Raw genomic sequence first — 23,227 nt, 5'->3', positions numbered from 1 at the left:
GTGTGTGTGTGTGTGTGTGTGTGTGTGTGTGTGTGTGTGTGTGTGTGTGTGTGTGTGTGTGTGTGTGTGTGTGTGTGTGTGTGTGTGTGTGTGCCTGCTCACTGGGCACCTGTTTGGGATCTGAAGACAGTTCATGGCTGCAGGTCCTGTGGAAGCAGAGGAGGAGGAGGAGGAGGAGGAGGAGGAGTAGGAGTAGGAGCAGCAGCAGCAACAGTCCGAGTTACTACAGCTGTTAAGGAAGCAGACCACGAAGGCTGGGCGGAAGCGCGAGAGAGAGAGAGAGACAGAGAGGGAGAGTTTGTGTACGGGAGAAAGCGGGAGGAGATGGGTGAAAGAAAAAATGGCAAGCTGGAGGAAGAGGAGGAGAGAAAGGGAAGAGTGGTTGCGAAGACAGCCAGCCATAACCACCTTCTGCCGGCCTGTTTTTCTCTCTTACAGGAATCTAATGGCTTTTCCACTGTGCTCCTTCCAAAAAATGCCTCCTCTCCTCTGCTCCCTTTTCCCTCTCTCGCCTCTATCTCATATCCCCCGCTCTCTCCACACCTTTTTTTTCATGTCTCCATCTGTGGCCATTCTCTATCTCTCTCCCCTGATCCCTCTTCTTTTTCCCTCTCCTCTCCCTCTGCTCACTTTCTTCCTTCAAGTCCTGCCTCCAGTCTTCCTGTGTTACCCTCTTGCCCCTCTCCTCTCCCACTCTCTCTCTCTCTCTCTCTCCCTCCCTCTCTCTCTCTCTCTCTCTCTCTCTCTCTCTCTCTCTCTCTCTCTCTCTCTCTCTCTCTCTCTCTCTCTCTCTCTCTCTCTCTCTCTCTCTCTCTCTCTCTCTCTCTCTCGCAACCTCTGCCCTTCCAGCTGAACAGCCAGAGGACCAGCTGACTAAATCTGAAGCGAAGGGGTCCCTGGCCCTAGCCCCAGTTCAACCACAGCATCCTCCTATTCCCAGTCCACCCCCCTTGCCCTCCCTCCCTGTCTCCTCCTCTCTTCTCCCCTAGCCTTGGCCTCTATTCCTGGCTGGGGCTCGTAGCTCTGGCCGTGCCTAGCAGCCTCAGTTCCAGGCAGCCCTGCCTGAATCTCAATCCCCCCCACCCCCACTGCTCCGTCCCATTTCGGAGCTGAATAACTCTTTTTTTTTTTTTTTCTCTCACCCACTCACATGCTTTTTCTCTTCGCCCTTCTCTGTTTTTGTGTTGTCGTTCACTGGGTCTTGTTAATTCACTTCCTCTCTGTCTCCGTCTCTCTCTCTCTCACGCGCTGACTGCAGCCCCTGGTCGCGTCCCAACTTTCTCTGGACCGGCTCCCTCTCTGTGGTTGGCAGCGGCTCAGTTCTTTGGCTCCCCACCAACGGCTGCAGCCAGGCCCGCCTCTCCCTGGCCAGTAGCGCCAGTCACTGTAACTCGTTGCTGGCCTGCCTCATTCTCTAAATCCCGCCTTCCCTCCTCCCCCACCAGCCCCCTTTTCCCATCTCTCTCTCTCTCTCTCTCTCTCTCTCTCTCTCTCTCTCTCTCTCTCTCTCTCTCTCTCTCTCTCTCTCTCTCTCTCTCTCTCTCTCTCTCTCTCTCTCTCTCTCTCTCTCTCTCTCTCCCCCCCCAGCCCCTCCACTGTTGAGCCAATACATTTTGCCAGTTTGGCTGGATGCTTTCTGAAAAGCTCTTCCGACTCATCATGTGTCTCTTTGTCTCCTCACCTCCTCGTCTCTCCTACATCTCCTTAACTGGCGTCGACAGGCTCCGGGGCCCAAGCGCAACACATCATCGCGCTCACACACCGACAGATACTCACTCCCAGCTAGTGTGAAGCATATGACAACTGATGTGCGGTGGGGAGGGGAGAGCGGAGGAGGTGGTTGTGGTGCTGGCGCTGGTGGTGTTGGGGAATGCATGGGACGAAGGCAACAGCAGAGGAAGTTGGGCCTTGTCACTCCTCTGCAGACAAGCCAGGGGCTTTAGTTTGATTGTTTTCCAGGGAAAGGGAGTCTTTGACCCCCACCCTCCTTCTTCCGCCACTGACTGTCAGAGCAGAGCTCTAGGGCTTGCATGACTCGGCCTGGGTCCCGGAATCCGGCCTTGTTCCTCTAGAACAGATGTCGCCCAACAGAAGGCACCTGTAAGGGCTTCTTTCTCTTCCTGTTTCTCCCCCTGAATGTGACCCCTCAGTGCTCGCCACGAGGACAGCGTGAATGCCCAGGGAGCCGTCCACAGTTGTACGGTTTGAGGGCCGGTAGACTTGCCTGTGTAGGCACAAACAAAAGGAGTGCCCGACCGTCCCCCGCTTTTGTTTGCCAACGGGCCGAGCCAGGGGGCCCAGGGTGGCAAACCTGAGCCCTACACCAGTTGAAGCCACACCATAATGTTCTGGAACACCACTCTTTGTGGATTACAATGCAGTCTTTCCGTCCGTCTGTCTGTCTAACCTCCCTTCTGTCGGTCTGGTTTGCCCTTCTCCACACAGACTTGACTGTAGTTGCTGTCTTTGTTGTGAGTGCGAGTGTCTTTGTGTGTGCTGTAGTCATCTTCTGCAGAGGAAATAGGAGTAGGGGGGAGGGGTAAACACCGTGGCGTTTCCTTTGGAGTGCTGTGCTCCCTCGCTGACTGCAAGACGCGGGACGCTGAAAGCAAATGAACACTCGCCGCAGACTTCAAAGCTGTCCTGCGTACATCCGTTTATTGGCAACATCACACAACAACTTTCCCTAGCTTGAGTTCTTCCAAATGGAGAGGAATAACAACAAAAATGAAAGAGGGGGGCGGGGAGAATAGGGACACGTGACCAAAAAAAAGTAACCATTCGAACCGCTCAAAGGAAGAAGCAGGATGGGGTGCGCTGGTGGGGGAATGGGGTTCCTGAGTAATCAGAGCTAAGCGGTGTAGCAGCGGCGAACTGCTTTTCAAAGGCATTTTAATCAGGAGCTGCCTTTTGAACCACGCTGGGTCTGATGCGGAAGTCAGCGCAGAGAGAAGCTGACAGCTTCTAAAGTTTTCCCTACTAAGGGGCCACTGTTGAGTGCTCCCACTCAGGGTCTGTGTGTCCGAGTGTGTGTGTGTGTGTGTGTGCGTGTAAGTGTGTGCGTGGTTGTGTGTATGTGTGCGGATGCCTACGTGGTTTGTGTTAGCATACAACAGTAATTTGCCAAGTGTTAAAGCTGGGCTGAAGTAAGCTGCTAGGATCGACTCCTGTATTATCTTTCTCTCTCTCTCTCTCTCGCACTCTCACTCTCTCTCTCTCTCTCGCACTCTCACTCTCACTCTCCCTCGCACTCTCTCTCTCACTTTCCCTTGCTATCTCCTGTATGTCTCCTATCCAGGATGGCACCATTGACTGCTATTGACCTAATTTGGGCAAATCTGACTGACCTACTTCAGTAGTGGATGCTGCCTTGCCCACAGGAAAAGGGGGGCCTGCATACATACACCCCTTACCCTCCTTTGCCGTTGCTATGGTGCTGCATTACACCCCCCCCCCCCCGCTCCCCATCGTCTTCACTTCATCTAGCAAGTGAAATGAACGTAATGAGAACCTTCACCATGCAACCATGCTAGGGAGCTGAAGTAGCCATTAAGCCGTTTGCTTTTGTTTTCCTGGGGTCCACCACGTGTGATCACAGTCTTTCTTTTCCTTCCTTTTCTCCAAAGTGACATAATCAACATAATTGCACATAGAGATAATTATTCCTGTGGCGCCAAAGGAAATCCATAAGATTTTGCCCAAACTCTGTGGTGCCCAGCATTGAGTTAGTGTTGCTCATACTTGGCTGAATGGGTGGTGATTATATTCTTTTAGACTGTCCACAGATTTACAGACGGCTGTGAACCCTCACTGCAAACACACTGGAACTGCTTTGACCTGCAAGTGCACACACACATGCACACTGCACACACACTCACATGCATGCTTGACTGATGACTCACTGAATTCATTAGTTGTTTTAAAGCTCCTGTGTAGTCCACACACACGCAAACACACACACACACACACACACACACACACACACACACACACACACACACACACACACACACACACACACACACACACACACACACACACACACACACACACACACACACACGCAAACACCCACCCACACACACACACACACACACACACACACACACACACACACACACACACACACACACACACACACACACACGCAAACACCCACCCACACACACACACACACACACACACACACACACACACACACACACACACACATTTTTATCTAACAATTATACTGGGCGAAATTTGTTGTCATGGCAATGCTTAAGAAAGAAACCCCGCCTGGCGACTGGCTGGAGGGTCCTCCACTGTCCCCGCCCATCGGAGAGGAGCCCCTCCTCTAGTAGCGAACGTGAGAGCAGCTTTTCAGTTGAAAGATGAGACCCTTCTGGGAAGTAAGGGGTCTCTCTCCGACGCTTCTGATGTCAGCTCACTGCTTTTAGCCCGACGGTGGAAACCCAAGCCCAGCTGGGTAGGGAGGGATAGAGGGAGGGATGGAGGGAGGGAGGGAGAGAGGGGGAGGGAGGGGGAGAGAGAGAGAGAGAGAGAGCCCATAATGTAGCTGCAGCTTCTCCTCCCAGAGAGATTTTCTCCACCCTCTCCGTCCCTCAAGTGGGTCTTATTTTTCCTCCCCCTTTTCTCCACACACATCCAGGTTGAACAGAGTGGATCTAATCCCCCTCGCTCCCGAGTTCATCCGTGAGAGGGCGACCCCAACATCAACGTCAATATTTACAGGAACTGCCCGCAGGCAGCAGGATTGACCACCGCTGCTCGGGGGAGAGAGAGAGGCAGAGAGAGAGACAGAGAGAGAGAGAGAGAGAGAGACCTGACGAGGAGAGAGAGAGAGAGAGAGAGAGAGAGAGAGAGAGAGAGAGAGAGAGAGAGAGAGAGATATCCTTGAAAATCCATCTTCCCCTTCACCTCCTCTCCCTTGCCTCCTCCCCCCTCGTTTTCTCCCCCTCTGTCCGTGCTCCATGTTCCCGGCACCAGGTGTCTCCCCATATTTGTTTTTCCTCCCCCTCCCTCTCCCTCTCCTCTTTCCTGCTTTGTTTGATATCGGCAGTGTGGTGGGCCTAGCGCCGTCGCGTCAGTGATGGTTAGCGTGAGCGTGCAGGTGGTCTCTCCCACCGTCGGCGTGCCCGTCCCCCGTCCGTGGGGGTGGGGGGGGGTGGGGGGGGGGGGGGTGCACGGCATGGAAGGCAGGGGGAAGGGGAGGCTGTTGGTTGAGGGATGCTGGACGACACGTGTCAAGTGATATTAAATACAAGGGAGTGAGTTTGACCACTCCCCAACCCTCTATCCCCCCCCTCACTCACTCTACGTCGACACCCTCTGACTCCCTCCGCCATAAACCCTCCGCGTCCACTGTGGTTAGCGTGAGGAATGACACTTCCTGTCAGGGTCTGGTGGGGGTGTATGTGTGTGTGTGTGTGTGTGTGTCAGGGTTACACGTCTGATGTATAAAGCCTCATATCTCTCTGGGCAGAGCGGACGTTTTGGCCGACATGAGGTCCTCTTGTGCGCACACAAGGTCATGTAGTCTAGGAGGGGGAGAGTGGGGGGAGAAGCACCTCTTCACCTCACATCAACCTCCGCCACGCGAGCACGCACACACACACACACACACGCGCGCGCACACACACAGACACACACACACACACACACGCGCGCACACACACAGACACACACACACACACACACACACACACACACACACACACACACACACACACACACACACACACACACACTTCACACCTTCCCTTTCCAGACCAATCGAGGCCCGAGGCGTTTAACTAATGAGTCAGCAACTTATTTATCCGTGATGATTACCACAGCCGTGTTGCTGCAAATTGCCTCCTAAGCGAGCGTGCGTGTTCAGCTCTCACAGTTCCTTTAGAAGCAGGTCGCTCCGTCGGCTGTCTCCCCTGACGAGGCAGAATGTTCTGGGTTGTTCTCACAGGCTTCGTTTTCGTTTTTTTCACTTCCGGAGTAAAAAAGGCCAAAATACTCACTTTCTTTCACACAAAGGACAGGTAACATAGCTTTTATTCTGTAAACCCATTCTCCTGGTCGACGGGGTGAATCTGTGAATATGGGTGCGTATGATGAGAGTGTGGATTGAATTTGTGTTTTTAGAGGATTAGTGTGCTTGTGTGAAGGTACTGTTTGTGTGTGTGTGTGTGTGTGTGTGTGTGTGTGTGTGTGTGTGTGTGTGTGTGTGTGTGTGTGTGTGTGTGTGTGTGTGTGTGTGTGTGTGTGTGTGTGCGCGTGCGCGTGTGAATGTGCGTGTGTGTGTGTGTTTGTGTAGGTAGAGTGGATATGCGTGTATTTGTGTGTGTTTGGCTGTCTGGCCTATATTTTTGGGTCTGTGGGGAATGCGTGTACATTGGGGCGTTCTAGTGGCTGTGTCTGTGTGTGTGCGTGTGTGCATGGGAGTCTGGTGGGGGGACAGGATGTGGTCATCGTATTGAAACGGGGTCTAGCGTGGAAGGGGTTAATTGGGAGCCGGCAGAACTGCGTTACGCAAACGAGGCGGCTGGCTGGAGCGGCGAGGGGAAGTGCTGAGCTCAGAGGAACACTGGCTCTCAGCCACCCCCCCTGCACCTCTCTCTCTCTCTCTCTCTCTCTCTCTCTCTCTCTCTCTCTCTCTCTCTCTCTCTCTCTCCAGCCATACCCCTCTTGCCCTCCCCACGTTGCCTCCCTCCCCCGCTACAGCTGAGCGCTCCCCATGCTTCCCACCGCCAGGAATGATGGAGGGTGTGTGTGTGTGTGTGTGTGTGTGTCTGCGTGTGTGTATACTGGAATGCAGCTTCCCCCTCGGCTTTAGTTTGAGTGTTATCTGTATGTGGTTGTATGACTTTGTGTGTACGTGCGTGCGCGTGTGTGTGTGTGAGCCTGTATGTACCGGTATGTGTGTGTGTGCGTGGGACGGTGTTGATGCCTCTTTGTGTGTTCGTCTGGGATGCCTTTCCTCGTCTGTCATGTGACGTCAGCACACACCGCGGGTCAGCTCAGGGATAAACTATGTGCATGTGTTTGTGTGTTTGTTTGTGTGTGTGTGGCGTGTGTAGTTGTGCGTGTCTGGGGACTGGGTGTTGCTGGGGGGTGGGGGTGAGAGAGAGAGAGAGAGACAGAGAGAGAGAGAGAGAGAGAGAGAGAGAGAGAGAGAGAGAGAGAGAGAGAGAGAGAGAGACAGAGAAAGAGACAGAGAGACAGAGAGACAGAGAGACAGGGAGAGAGAGAGAGAGAGAGGCTGTTTGGAAGCAGACGGAGGCTGACTGCAGCCAGTTTGCTCATGAAGATAACATTAGAGCATGTCAAGCGGTGGTGTGTATGTGTGTGTGTGTGGGTGTGTTTGTGTGTGTGTGTGGGAGTGTGCGTGCGCGCAGTGGAGTGTGTCGGGTGACTTTCCAAATGAAACGGGAGGGCTAAAGAGAGTAAGGTTATTTCCTGGAATTGATAAGTGAACCTAAAAAAAACTGTCCCACACACACACACACACTCACACACAAGGATACACACACACTGATATTCACACACACTCACTCACACAAACACACACACACACACACACACACACACACACACACACACACACACACACACACACACACACACACACAATGATACACACACACACACTGATATTCACACACACTCACTCACTCTTTCACACACACACACACACACACACACACACACACACACACACACACACACACACACACACACACACACACACACACACACACACACACACACACACACACACACACACAGATACTCACACACATGCACACACATACTCTTTTCAATTTCAGATTTAATTCAGTGCATTCAGTAGCCAATGTATTTTCTCAAGATAATTCCTTCCTGTACACATTTCCACAAAATTATCTTCTGTACTTGAATATATAGTCTTAGGTTGACAGAGGTTGTGCAAAGTCAACTCTTTATGTGTGAAATCATTTACCATACATATGTAAAACACATTTAGAACTTATATTTATTCAATATACGTATATTGAGTAACAAATATTCATTGCAAACCCTTAAACAAATCACACTTGCATGAAACACCCACACACCACATCTTATGAGGGTGATGTGTACAACGGTGTTATGGCGACAAAATGAAATAATGTTTAAAAGAGAATGTTGTGTTTGCTGTGGGTTTTCTATAGGGGTTGACTGACACATGACCTGTTAGCCTAGCGATGCTCTGCATCTCTAAACAAGGACCCTGGCTCCATGGTGTGTGAAGAGCACTGTTAGCTCGCTGTTAGCGTCTCTAGTGTATAGCTTTGTCATTAGAAAGACACTCAAGCCCCTGAAGTAGCAGACAATGGCTTTCGAAGAGATCCCATTACCTTCTGCCTATAGGTTCCCTGTCTCTTCGGGGACCTGGCCCCTGCTAATTACCTACATTCGTTTTGAGCCAGCTGTAATTTCATTCACGCTAATGAACCTTAGCACATAGATTGGGAGAATGTATACTTAATGCACAGCCAGGAGCAGGAATTGGATGCCTCTGGGTTCTCCAATGACAGAGATTTATCTGTTGTTATTTAAAGGGACAGCATGGATATCTCTTCTCGGATAACGGCACAAAACCTCCAACGGCTTAAATATCATGCTAGCTTAGCTTAAGACATACTAATGTTGTTGTAATATTTAAAATAGGCTTTAAACCTGTGCCCTCTGCTAGGCTCCCCCATATGATTATATTTTCTCCCTAACAGCATTAGCCGGTAAGCTAATATAGCATATAGCAATGCTACATACGTGCCGTGTTTGTGATGCCTGTATCTATCCTATTTAGCCTTCGCCCCCCAAGGTGTGCCTCAACCTCTCAACGCCACCTGCTGTCTTTCACTGTGTCGTCCCAATTCCTAAATCCCTAAACAAAGTCATTACTCAACTCCCCTTCCCCGTCTGCCCAGCCTTCACAATGGCAGCAGCTCTGGAGATCGGTTGATGTGGCAGCGAAACTAGCTCGGCCTGACAGCCCCAATCCCCAAGAAATTAGAATCCATTTTGTAAGTCATAGTTTGAAAGATGCAAGTCATTCCAGATGTAGGCCGTGGCCGCTGAGTGGCAGCAGGCCCAGCCGCCCACATGTCATCTTCAACCGCTGGCCGATGACAACTCCACTCATCCATAGACGCCGATATTCACACACACACACACAAACACACACACACACACGCAGACGAACACACACACAAAGACACACATTCTCTCGCACATACATACAGTGTCGAGGCTATGTATTATTTACATGCAGATTCTTCCGATTTGTCAGAATCTGTTTCCGAACGGAAACATCAGACAGAACCTCTGCACATTGACATTGTGTGTGTGTGTGTGTGTGTGTGTGCGTGTGTGTGTGTGTGTGTGTGTGTGTGTGGTGTGTGTGTGTGTGTGTGTGTGTGTGTGTGTGTGTGTGTGTGTGTGTGTGTGTGTGTGTGTGTGTGTGTGTGTGTGTGAAGAAAACACACCTGCAGAGAGCAGGGCCTTTGGTTGAGGGATAAATATGGCCGCCCCTGGCGCTCAGCTGTGTTATTGTAGTCTGTCCCACACCCTTCAACACACACACACACACACACACACACACACACACACACACACACACACACACACACACACACACACACACACACACACACACACACACACGGGCATGCACACACAAAAATATACAACAAGAGAAAGGTTTTCCACCACATCTCATTGATCTATGTTTATAGTCTCTGTATGGGTGCTTCCTTATAGGACGACGACCACACACACACACACACACACACACACACACACACACACACACACACACACACACACACACACACACACACAGACACACACACACACACACACACACACACACACACACTAATACTCCTACTGTTACCGCACATAGATATAGGGGAGAACCACAGTGCCTATAGGCTTACCGCCTGTCCAATTAAAAAGCTCTGGGTTCCTTTGTACTATATTAATTGCGGCCGGGCCTGTTGAAAAAGCCACACTAAACACTGATGCCTTAAAGAACACGTGGCGAGATGTGGTCTACAGGAACATACAGCATACCCAGTGCAGTACACACACATTTGCATATGACGCCATACATTGTGGCCTTCCATCAGCCAAATCTGTTTTTCATCCGTTGTCTCTGTAAGTCAGCCTCATGGAACAGCTGGAAGTCTGGTCCACTTGTGATCCACTAAGTGATATTTTACAAGCCTAATCAAACCGGGTTCCAGTCTAAACGGGTATGTGTCAGTGAAGGACCCCTGCTTGAAGGTTTAGATAGAATCGAGGGCTCCACTGTGTATTTTCTCATTGTCTCATGTCGAAAATAAGATTAATGCGATGACGTTTGAATGGACTGAGGGACCAATGAGGAGGGAGGAGCAGGAGTGAATTGGCCACTCTTTACAATTTGTTCAATACCTCCTTTTCTCTCGTCTCTTCGTTCTCACCACTTGTTTTTGCACTCTCACCTAGTTTGTTTCCAGCCCCCCCCCCCCCCCCCCCCCCCCCACACACACAAGCCCGAATCAATCACTCTTTCACAAACGCGCTTATAAGAAAAACAACATGAATGTTGTGCACTAACACTGCGTCTGGCCACGGGGCCACAGTCGATGAAGTCGGCCAAGCCATGAAGCAATTTCCCCCCATAAACCTAATGACCACCTATTGCTGGAGCCTGATTTCATTCATTCGTTCCTCATTCCCATTGGCTGCGATCTTCTAATTCAATTGGGGCCGCAGATCCATGATTCCCGATGTAATTGACACGGGGTTATCCCCCCAGCGAGCGGCAGCCCACCATACATACGCCACCCCGGCCTCCATGTTGTCACCAGGGGGACTCATGTTGTATAGGATCTACTATATAAAGGCCCCTGCTTCTGCATGGACTGTATATGGATGAAGCCGGGGCGGCCCTTCCTCTCTGGCACAAGAGCAGGCTCTCCTCTGTGGTGCTGGAGGCTCCGGTCCGTCCGTCGTCCCCCCCCGTCCCCCCTCTCTCTCCCCCGGCGTTGAATAGACAGAACAAGTGGTCCTGGCTATTGGAGGCGGAGCAAGCTGGCTTATAGGCACTTATACCATCTCAAAAGGGAGAGATGGAGAGAGAGAGGGGCTATTGGGGATAAGGGGGGATGCTCTCATGTGGGCAATGGACAAAAAAGTGCATGGGTGGTCTCACACTCATTCTTTACATATCCATATATGCATACTTTCTCTTTTCCCTTGCTCTTTATACTTGTTTTTCTCTCCTCCTTCTCCTCTCTGCTCCCACTCTGAGCGCTGGGACCAGGGGGCACCACAGCGGTCAGGAGGGGTTTCTAGGGCAACCTCAGAGAGGCCTTGTTCTAAAAATGGCCTCCACGGTTCCTTTGAATGTCTGCCCTGGCCTCTTCGACGTGCACACAGGGAGAAGCCCAGAGCACCACTAGAGGAGAAGGGGGGTGGGTGCTGGCCTGGGTGGGGGGGCGGGGAGCTAGGCTCTCTAATAGCTAGCACATGAGACATTGGAGGATTCATACCCACCCAAGCAAGAATCATGGGAGTGTGTGTGTGTGTGTGTGTGTGTGTGTGTGTGTGTGTGTGTGTGTGTGTGTGTGTGTGTGTGTGTGTGTGTGTGTGTGTGTGTGTGTGTGTGTGTGTGTGTGTGCCTCAACAGTATTACCCCTGTACTCAGCGCTTGGCTAAATTAAAAGGGCATTTTTGGCATAGGGGGGCAGTTTTCCCTGCCCGGTCGTTTGGATGAGGACAGGCGAAACTCATTACCTACCCATCTGTCAGAGAGAGAGAGAGCGAGGGAGAGCGGTGGGAACCTAGGGAGAGATGGATCGTGTATGCGTGCGTGTATGTGTGTGTGTGTGAGGGCAGAGGGGGTGTGTGAGGGATTTGGCCGGAGAGAGGGGGTCCTTTTTAAAAGCCAACAGGGCAACAGTTTTACAACAGATGAATAGGTTGTGGTTCAGATCGTGCATAACTCTTTTATCACTGCTTAGTTATTCATACTTCATGTGCCCCCCCCCCCTCCCTCCCCCCTTCACTCCACCCCCTGAAAAAAGCAAAAGCAAATCGCTGTTTTAATTTTCCCTGTGGGGGAAAGAAAAAAGACTGGCAACAGAGAGTGCAGCTGTTTTGCAACTGTCTGTGTGTGTGTGTGTGTGTGTGTGTGTGTGTGTGTGTGTGTGTGTGTGTGTGTGTGTGTGTGTGTGTGTGTGTGTGTGTGTGTGTGTGTGTGTGTGTGTGTGTGTGTAAGTGTGTTTGTGTGTCTGTGTTTCACCCATGAGCTCTTCGGGCCCCACATGTTTCTGATGTTCTTCAGGCTCTCCACTACACACACACACACACACACACACACACACACACACACACACACACACACACACACACACACACACACACACACACACACACACACACACACACACACACACACACACATAAACACACACACACACACACACACACACACACACACACACACAAAAACACACACACACACACACACACACACACACACACACAAACATAAACACACACACACACACACACACACACACACACACACACACACACACACACACACACACACACACACACACACACACACACACACACACACACACACACACACACACACACACAAAAACTCTGTCATGTAACCTGACTGGACAGGGACTCAGACACTGGGCTAATGAGCATTCGTTGTTGTTTGCAGTCATTGCGCTGCTTTGCTCCCTGGACATTGCTGGTAGCTCAGCCGGCTGGCGTTCAAGCCACAGGGCTGAACTCTACGGGATATTCTTTGAGAGTTCTGCTTTAAATGCCACCCGTCCGTCCGTCTGTCTGTCTGTCTGTCTGTCTGTCTGTCTGTCTGTCTGTCTGTCTGTCTGTCTGTCTGTCTGTCTGTCTGTCTGTCTGTCTGTCTGTCTGTCTGTCTGTCTGTCTGTCTGTCTGTCTGTCTGTCCCAACTTTACTTTCATTCAGCCCTTCATTTATTTGGTAACCTTGAACCTTGGATTAAAGGCTACAAAAGAATAATTTGAAGGCCCCAGCATTCACATGTGATACATCTAAATGCTGCCCCCCTCCCCCCCCCCCCCCCCCCCCAGTATTCACATGTGATGTGAATGCTTCATATGTGTCTTATATGTGAGTGAGTTGGCCACACTCCAGGGCCTTTGATGAACCTGTTTCGAGGCGTGTGTCTCTGGGTCCACATGCCTCCTCAAGCCCTCTGCAAGCACATGCATACGCTCATAACCTCCCCCTCCCCTTAACCACTCCCAGTCATTAATACATGCATGACCCCATGCGGCGCACACGCGGGCCTCTTCCGCGTGCTCATCTGTGTGTGTGTTTAAGGCCGGTGCTGCTCGAGGGGGGAGGGGCTCCTCCACCCTGCTCGTGAATATTCATGGCCGTATTATTGACCAACTACCGCCTCTGGATGGCGCAGTCAGGAGAAAAGATCAAACGTTCTATTCAAATGAAAGGCTATATTATTGATAAGAGCTTGCACACATTCTCTCTCATGTTCCACTTAATCTCTCCCTCTCTCTCTCTGTTTCTCGTTATGCGCTCTCAGTGTGGTTACTCCAACTAGTTATCTCTCTTCTTCTGGGTCTGTAGGCCCAGCCCTCTGGGAAACCCAGGCTCATTGTGGTTGGCTTTGACCTGCTTCTTTCACATGTTGTATGTTGAATACCCCTCTTCATTCTTGAGGATACGGTCTGAATGATAAAATTGACAAAAAAAAGCTGGACTGTCGTTTTTTCAATTGCATTTTGGCTGGTGCTAGTAGAAGGTCTTCTGTAGCAGTGGACCAGTCGACGAAGGCCTGTCTTGATTGGATTAAATGTTCTTGTAATGAAATTATCGGCTCGACCCAGCGGCTTTGGACAAAGTAGTAATGTAAAAATGTGGACATTGCTAAAAATAAAGAATCAAAGCACGTACGAAAGGGGGCGAGGGGGGTAGGGAAACGGAAGAAATGCAAAAACCAACAGAAGGAAGCAAGTGAAACAGAAATAACACGTTCTCTTGTGTTGTTAGCGGCGACACAAGAAAACGGGGCAATGCTCCAACGACATAGGAACTAAATAAGAACACAACAATGTGAATATTGCAAAAACCAATGAATCAAAGCCAGTGGTCAAAAGATGAAAACGCATTGCAAAATAAGCTAAACAAACATGAAGAAAGGCACTGAAATGTGAAAGCCGTCTTTCTTCGGTTCCTAATGTAATTGACGTTCCTTTTCGGTTTGCTTCAGGTTTCCACCTGAGTGGCACGGTCACGGACCCGGCCACGCCCACGGCCCCCGAGCTGGTGTGCAGCGTCAGCGTCAGCTTTGACCGCTGCAAGATCACGGCGGTGACGTGCACGTGCGGCAACAAGGACATCTTCTACTGCGCCCACGTGGTGGCGCTGTCCCTGTACCGCGTACGGAAGCCCGAGCAGGTCAAGCTGCACCTGCCCATCTCAGAGACGCTGTTCCAGATGAGCCGGGACCAGCTGCAGAAGTTCGTCCAGTACCTGATCTCCGTGCACCACACAGAGGTGCTGCCCACCGCGCAGAAGCTCGCCGACGAGATCCTGTCGCAGAACTCCGAGATCAACCAGGTCCACGGTGAGGAGGAGGGGAGGGCTTGGGCTGGTGTGTGTGTGTGTGTGTGTGTGTGTGTTGTGGCAACCCGCCACGCTGAGCGCACCAACTCCTCCCAAACAGGACAGCTTTTCGTTGGTTAAAGCCACAAAAAGGCATATTTAATTACAGAACATAAAAGTCTCTCCAAAACACAAATAACGTAAACGTTGAGGAATCCACGGTCCCCTCCTTCGTGGGTGGAATCCCGTCACCCACGAGGACCGGTCTCTCCTTCGTGGAGCTCCAAGGCTGGGAGAGCCCCGAATGAGTGGAGAAGCAGGCTATTTAAGCCCTGCTTCTCCACTTGTTCCTCAGGTGCTCCCAATATCCTTAATTGGCCTGGGCCGGGTTGCCACACTCCTCCACCCTTTGCTGAAGCCTCGGGTGGCCTTTCGGAGGTGGCAGCGGTCCGGCGCGCAGCATGGCTGCTTCTGCTGCCGGCGTGGCTCGTCTCGCGGCCTAGTCTCCCGCAGTCTCGTCTCCCGCGACCTCGTCTCCCGCGGCCTCGTCTCCCGCGGCCTCGTCTCCCGCGGCCTCGTCTCCCGCAGCCTCGTCTCGGGCTGCGTCGTCTCTGGCGGCGTCGTCTCTGGCGGCGTGTCGTCTCTGGCGGCATCGTCTCTGGCGGCGTCGTCTCTGTTGCGTCGACTCCGGCTGCGTCGGCCCCGGCTGCGTCGGCCCCGGCTGCGTCGGCTCCGGTTTGGGGGTGGCTTGAGGTGGGCGCTCCCACCCAAATGGCCCGTAGCTGGGTCGAGTTGCCCGCATCCTCCACCATATGTGGCAACCCGCCACGCTGAGCGCACCAACTCCTCCCAAACAGGACAGCTTTTCGTTGGTTAAAGCCACAAAAAGGCATATTTAATTACAGAACATAAAAGTCTCTCCAAAACACAAATAACGTAAACGTTGAGGAATCCACGGTCCCCTCCTTCGTGGGTGGAATCCCGTCACCCACGAGGACCGGTCTCTCCTTCGTGGAGCTCCAAGGCTGGGAGAGCCCCGAATGAGTGGAGAAGCAGGCTATTTAAGCCCTGCTTCTCCACTTGTTCCTCAGGTGCTCCCAATATCCTTAATTGGCCTGGGCCGGGTTGCCACAGTGTGTGTGTGTGTGTGTGTGTGTGTGTGTGTGTGTGTGTGTGTGTGTGTGTGTGTGTGTGTGTGTGTGTGTGTGTGTGTGTGTGTGTGTGTGTGTGTGTGTTTGGTGTTTAGGTCTGGATGTGTGTCTACTAGAGTTTTTTCTTCTAAATGCAAATACTGCCGCAAAAATTGCGACTGCAAACACAATTGTCGTTGGCGTGTTGGTTTGTTAGTTTTTTTCTCGGTTCAGAGAAACAACTGTGTGTGTGTCTGTCTGTGTGTGTATGTTTGTTTCTGTGTTTAAAGAAACAACTGTGTGTGTTTGCGTGCGTGTGTGCGTGCCTGTATGTGCATTGATGATGTGATTAAAGTCAAGCTCAGCAGAATCGATGCAGCTCATTATTGGGTTTGGAGGCCATGAAGAATAGACTCTGGGGCTCAACCAGGCATCATGGAGCCCTTATTTACCTCTGCTAGAGCAATTGAGAGACAGATAAGATTGTAGTAGGCGAGACAGAGACAGAAACCGCACTTATAACTCTCCTATAACTTTCCTAACGACACATTTGGAGACAGGGAGAGAGAGAGAGAGAGAGAGAGAGAGAGAGAATGACGGTGGTGAGCACCTTACCCAGCAGACACACTGTTTAACAAGATGTTTGAAAGGCCTGATTGACCTAGCGGCCATCTTGGTTTATTAAATGTAGCTGGATGCAGATTCTGCATTCGGTTACCCCAGCCCCAAGCTAGATGGAAGTACCAATTTTACAGCAAAAAAACATGGGATGGGATGTGAGGTGCGAGAAATTGTGTTTTGAAGGAGAATGGAGGAAAGACGATGGAGAGAACTGATCCAGATACACATTGGGTTTTCAATGGTATGGCTATTATTACACTGTGTTTGTGTGTGTGTGTGTGTGTGTGTGTGTGTGTGTGTGTGTGTGTGTGTGTGTGTGTTCATAAATAAATAAAGCAAAAACTTTTTTTACGGCGCTGTACTATTGTGCTCACCAAAGACAAGACGTTTTCAAAGAAGCAAAGCCAATAACGCTAAAAAGTTTAATTGATTTCCTCTGTCTGGGTGTGTCTCCCTGATTGTTGTTTCTATTCTTTCTTTTTTCTAGGGGCCCCGGACCCAACAGCAGGGGCCAGTGTGGACGATGAAAACTGCTGGCATTTGGATGAGGAACAGGTCCAGGAGCAGGTGAAGCTCTTCCTGTCCCAGGGAGGTTACCACGGCTCTGGGAAGCAGCTCAACCTGCTCTTCAGCAAGGTGAGCCACCGCCAGCACAGTACTATGCTGGCATACACAGCGAGCATACAAACCATGCCATACACTCTACCCGCAAGTGGTCTATATATCACACACACAAACATACAAAGTATGTATTACAGTGATATAATGCAGTGCATCATCATTGGACTCTAAACATACAGCAAACGCACACACACACACACACACACACACACACACACACACACACACACACACACACACACACACACACACACACACACACACACACACGCACACGCACAAAGCTAAAGGAATCTACACAATGAACAAGTCAGGAGATTGGCCTCAGCTGCAGACTCAAGGCTACTGTGGCAATGTGAATGCTAACTGCACACCTGTCAATCGGAGAGAAGGAGAGACCTCTCAATACGTGCAAGGATAGTTTATACTAAGGCCTTTTTAAATGAACTAGTAGCAAGGTAGCATTTGGTTATCATTTTATATTGTTAAAATGCATTTTCACACACACACACACACACACACACACACACACACACACACACACACACACACACACACACACACACACACACACACACACACACACACACACACACACACTCGCACTCATTTATTGCAATACATGTCACTTATATCACAATCTGTCTTCCAAACTGTCACACACATTCACACACATATTCCCATTCCAGGCCATCTGTATGCGTTTTTCTATCATTTCCTATTCTATTCCTTCCTGTCTTACCTGTCACATGTTGTAGACAGTCATGTAAGTATAATCTTGTCAGGCCTCCTCTCGTAGTTCCCTCAAGTTCTCTCTCTCTCTCTCTCTCTCTCTCTCTCTCTCTCTCTCTCTCTCTCTCTCTCTCTCTCTCTCTCTCTCTCTCTCTCTCTCTCTCTCTCTCTCTCTCTATCTCTCTCTCTGTCTCTGTCTCTCTCTTAGTCTCTGTCTCTCTGTCTCTCTGCCCAGTGCACTCGTGTTCACCCTTCATTTGAACAGAAGCCGCTCTGCTTAAAGCCTCCACCATCCAAACCACTTCCATACATTTAAGCTGCCATCTGCCCAGCTAAAGCTAATGGAAGCAGGCAGTGAAGGGAGCTAGGGAGAAGGAAGAGAGCGGGAGGGTTAGTGTGTGTGAGAGGGAGAGAGAAAAAGAGAGAGCGCTGCTGTTACCATGATTAGGTAATCAGACACGATTCTTTCAGTTTGCTGGTATTATAATGGAGGAATTAGGCCGGCATTAATGTATTGTGTGTAATGTAAAGAGTGTTAGTCGAAAGCCATTTCCATCTACCTTGCATTATATGCAACCTTTTAGTCCTATTGCCTCACCACTTTGGCTGTAGTCTGTTACGTACTTTAACACATACACACACACACACACACACAAACACACACGAACACACACACACACACACACACACACACACACACACACACACACACACACACACACACACACACACACACACACACACACACACACACACACAAATACACAATCACATACACATTTGTTTTGAGTATTGTGTGTATGTGATTTTCTCTTAGCAAAGATAAGGGAATAGGTGAATATATGTGCACTTTTGTGTCATTGAATATATATGTTTGTTTGTGTGCTTGCATGTGTGCGTTCACCCATGTGTTTGAGTGTCGTCTTTGCAGCAGATATGTCTCGTCATGTATTGGACTACTGTTGCGTTGCGGTGCGTGTGTGCGTGGGTGTTTGTTTGTCCGACAGTCTACTGGCAGTATACTTAGACATGTGTGTGTGTGTGTGTGTGTGTGTGTGTGTGTGTGTGTGTGTGTGTGTGTGTGTGTGTGTGTCTGTGTGTGTGTGTGTGTGTGTGTGTGTGTGTGTGTGTGTGTGTGGGTGTGTGTGTGGGTGTGTGTGTGGGTGTGTGTGTGACGTGTCTGTCCTGCAGGTGAGGGAGATGCTGAAGATGCGGGACTCCAACGGGGCGAGGATGTTAACTCTGATCACGGAGCAGTTCATGGCCGACCCGCGGCTGGCTCTGTGGAGACAGCAAGGCACCACCATGACCGACAAGTACAGACAGCTATGGGACGAGCTGGGTGAGAGAGGACACAAACACACACACACGCACACATGCACACAGACACAAACACACATGCAAGCGCACACATACATGTACACGGACACTCACATGCACACACACGTGCACATGCACACACAAACATGCAGACACACACATGCACATGAAAGTGCCCACACACATACACACGCACGCACACACAGACAAACACGCAGACACACAAATGCACACACACACATGCACAAACACACATTCACATACAAACACACATATACATGCAGACACACACATGTGCACACACACACCACACACACACAAACATGCACCCACACACAGGCACGCGCAGACTCTGTTAAGACAGAAACACACAAGCACCCAAGCACATAAACACACACGGCTAACAAACATTCAACCTCACACACTATCGCATATTTGGACCGAACAAAATGCGCACGCACATACCACCGCAACCATGAAGCAGTTACTCGGTTCGGATGATAACCACATATGTAAACCCAAGCGGGCATATTTGCGAGCTGTCACAACATGCCACACACTCACTGGCTTCTTTTGCGCAGAAATGTGGCGTGGTTACAGTGAAGGGGGTCCAACCCCACGAGCCCCTCACACATCACAGCTGTGTTATCTCAACCGCCGCCGACGTTTCCTCCAACGCCGTATCTGCTGTTTATTTGTGTGTGACTCTTCTTTGTTGCCTTATCCCCTGTACTTTGGTCTGTACTTTTTTATGTGAGAGAGGGAGGGCGAGAGAGACAGACCAAGAGAGGGAGAGAGGGAGGGAGAGGGGAAGAGCGAGCGAGCGAGCAGTGATCTCATCGGTCTAAGTCTTATGTACTCGTTGGAAGAGCATAGAGTGTGTGTGTGTGCGTATGGACCCTTTTGAAGTTCACACTTCAATCCTCTTCTACTCAGGCTCTTATCAACCCCCCACCTCCCCCAACCTCCATCTCCGCCGTGCAGCAAGGGTAGCCTCTTGGCGCGACTTTCTTGTCTTTTGTCTCTCCTCCTCCAGAACAGACTCGTCCTCACTCCGTCCCTCCTCGTCCTCGACTCTTTCTTTCGTTCTCCCTGCATTTTCTCTCTCTCTCTCTCTCTCTCTCTCTCTCTCTCTCTCTCTCTCTCTCTCTCTCTCTCTCTCTCTCTCTCTCTCACCTGCCACTATTCAGTTTTTCTTTGTACTCTGTTCTCTCCCTCAAATGTCGTTTGTTGGAGGGGGGGGGGGGGGGTGTTCAGGCTTTTTCATTCATCCAAAGCAACCCCGCCCCCCCCCCTTAGCTCTCTTTAACTCTTCTTCACTCCATGAAAACACACACACACACACACACACACACACACACACACACACACACACACACACACACACACACACACACACACACACACACACACACACACACACACACACACACACACATATTCACACACACACACACACACACACACACACACACACACACAACTATGTTATTGCTGCTAGCTATCTCATTCTCCATGAGTTAGTCTTTCTTGGTGTCCTTTCCGGTTCTCAGTGTTTGTGAGAACGGTTTCAGGGAGCTGTATTACCCCTGCTTTTCAGGGTTTAGGGTTTAGGGATTAAGGGTTTAGGGTTATGGGGAACTGTCGTCCAATCTGGGCCTCTGAAGCCCTTTGGGTCTCTAACAAGGATAAAGGGCTACACAAAATAAGTTGACCTGACTCACACACACACACACACACACACACACACACACACACACACACACACACACACACACACACACACACACACACACACACACACACACACACACACACACATGAACACACATACACACACACACACACACACACACACACACACACACACACACACACACACACACACACACACACACACACACACACACACACATATTAAGCACACACATATTAAGCACACACATATTTGTGTTCATCACTATATACGTATGGGGGCCATGGAATGTGTTTGTTTACATCTGAAGAGACTAAAGCACTTTCATTTTCCGTTAGCTCCAATTGACTTCTTTCTAAAATGTGTGCAGTCATCCTTGCCCTGAGAGAAGACAAGAGGGCTTTACACTTAGCTGGTTTTCAGTGCTCTAATGTAAAATGGCAGCCATATAGAATCAGTTTGATACACTGTAGAGCTCTATTTTTCATTGCAATGCTAGCTATTATTTCATTCAGGCCTAATTCACGCAATCACCCAAACACACATGCACGCACACACACACACACACACACACACACACACACACACACACACACACACACACACACACACACACACACACACACACACACACACACACACACACACACACACACACACACACACACAGAACAAATCAAGACATCAATGTCATGGTAAAGTAGGGCAGTTGACTGAAGTGTTGACGTGTGTTTGTGTGCGTGTGTGTCCAGGGGCTCTGTGGATGTGCATCGTACTGAACCCCCACTGCAAGGCGGAGCAGAAGTCCTCGTGGCTGCGTCAGCTGCGCAGGTGGAATAGCGTCGACGTCTGCCCCTGGGAGGACGGTAACCACGGCAACGAGCTGCCCAACCTCACGCACTCGCTGCCTCAGGGAGCACACGGCAACCAAGGTCAGAGAGTAGGACGGACAGCCCCCCCGTTTGGCCCTACCTGTAGCTCTGTTTCACTGTCCTGACATTGTGTGGTGGACCTTAGAAACGCTCTTGACATTTAAAAATTGTTCCTCGAATTCTGAAACATAGTTTAGCGTTCTGTTTTAGAAAAATCCTTGGTTTCGTAAAAAATCCTGAGATTACCCGAACTGTCCTCAGTTCCCAGGCCAGGTCTGCGCGCGCACGGGCGCGTCTGTGTGTGTGTGTGTGTGTGTGTGTGTGTGTGTGTGTGTGTGTGTGTGTGTGTGTGTGTGTGTGTGTGTGTGTGTGTGTGTGTGTGTGTGTGTGTGTGTGTGTGTGTGTTTGTTGTTAAGGTATTAGAACTACAGTTCCCATCGGCCTCACCGCTCTTCCTCTCTCCTCCCCGTCTCCAGAGCTGCGCCCCCACAGAACAGTGTTCACCAGGGCCATTGAGGCCTGCGACCTCCACTGGCAGGACCGACACCTACAGCACATTATCGCCAGTGACCTTTATGCCAACTACTGTTACCATGACAACCAGGACGGCTCCCTCTTCGACTCGCGCGGCTGGCCCATGTGGCACGGTGTGTGACTTTCTATCCAATTCCGTTCTGTATTTGTGAGTGTGTTTGTATGTGGGTGGATTGAACATAATGTCAAATAAAAAACGGGAGAGATTTGAGACTTACCTAATGTCCTCCTTTGTAGAACATGTGCCGACCGCCTGCGCCAGGGTGGATGCTCTGCGTTCCCATGGTTACCCCAGAGAAGCACTTCGTTTGGCCATCGCCGTGGTAAACACATTGCGGCGGCAACAGCAGAGGCAACTGGAGCATTTCCGCAGGCACAAGAAAGGTGACTCATTTTAACTCTGAACTTCTTATGTCACTCAGGCAATACTTGAATCTGAACAGTATAACACAAACATATGTTTTAATTTATTCGATTTATTATTATTTTTCAGCGTTTGAGGGAACTTTGTATGTATTCTTCGACCCGTGTGTGTTTTTGTACTGGTATTGTGTTTTCAGTACCCCTTTACACTGTAATGAAAAAAGAGAATGACAGATTGTATAACTTTCAAAAACAGGGACAAAACATTGCTCAACTGGCAGATGTCACCTACGCGTCACAAGTCACAGCATTTTTCAATGTTTTCAGTGTACTTGATTAATTGGTGGGTTGATGGGTAGTCTCATAAATCAGATTCTTAATGCATTAATCTTTGTGAAAAAGGCCGTTTGCATTCTTTTGCTTCATATTTTCCTTCACCCAATCATGTTGCTAGAGGCTGGGATCTGTAAGTGTGTCATTGGCGAACACTAACTCGGCCAGCAGTGGTAAAGCGTAAAATAGTGTCTAAAGGTTTAAAATCAACACAGTGTAGACTGGCAACCGTAGAAATACACGTGTGTTAAAATCCTGCTGTTGTAAGCATTATCCATTCGGGCAAATTAGTTTCCTTTGGTAAAACATCTCCATCACGAAACGGGAAACAAGGCGTGACTCGCTCTGCTATAACACAGTAGGAC

General features: G+C 50.0%; 1 protein-coding gene across 2 annotated transcripts in view; it reads left to right on the top strand.

The window, feature by feature from the left end:
* LOC130384112 (zinc finger SWIM domain-containing protein 6-like) overlaps positions 1-23,227 on the top strand; it is a 53,586-nt gene that overhangs the window by 13,598 nt on the left and 16,761 nt on the right. For both annotated transcript variants that reach the window (XM_056592144.1, XM_056592145.1), the window contains exons 2-7: positions 14,306-14,662; positions 16,879-17,027; positions 18,936-19,086; positions 21,513-21,692; positions 22,109-22,279; positions 22,404-22,550. In XM_056592144.1, the coding sequence (XP_056448119.1) occupies positions 14,306-14,662; positions 16,879-17,027; positions 18,936-19,086; positions 21,513-21,692; positions 22,109-22,279; positions 22,404-22,550 (1,155 nt within the window). The remainder of the gene's footprint in view (positions 1-14,305; positions 14,663-16,878; positions 17,028-18,935; positions 19,087-21,512; positions 21,693-22,108; positions 22,280-22,403; positions 22,551-23,227) is intronic.

This window comes from Gadus chalcogrammus, chromosome 6, assembly GCF_026213295.1.
Source record: "Gadus chalcogrammus isolate NIFS_2021 chromosome 6, NIFS_Gcha_1.0, whole genome shotgun sequence".
In the NCBI taxonomy this organism is placed as follows: Eukaryota; Metazoa; Chordata; class Actinopteri; order Gadiformes; family Gadidae; genus Gadus; species Gadus chalcogrammus.
This window is presented reverse-complemented; position numbering and strand designations above follow the sequence as displayed.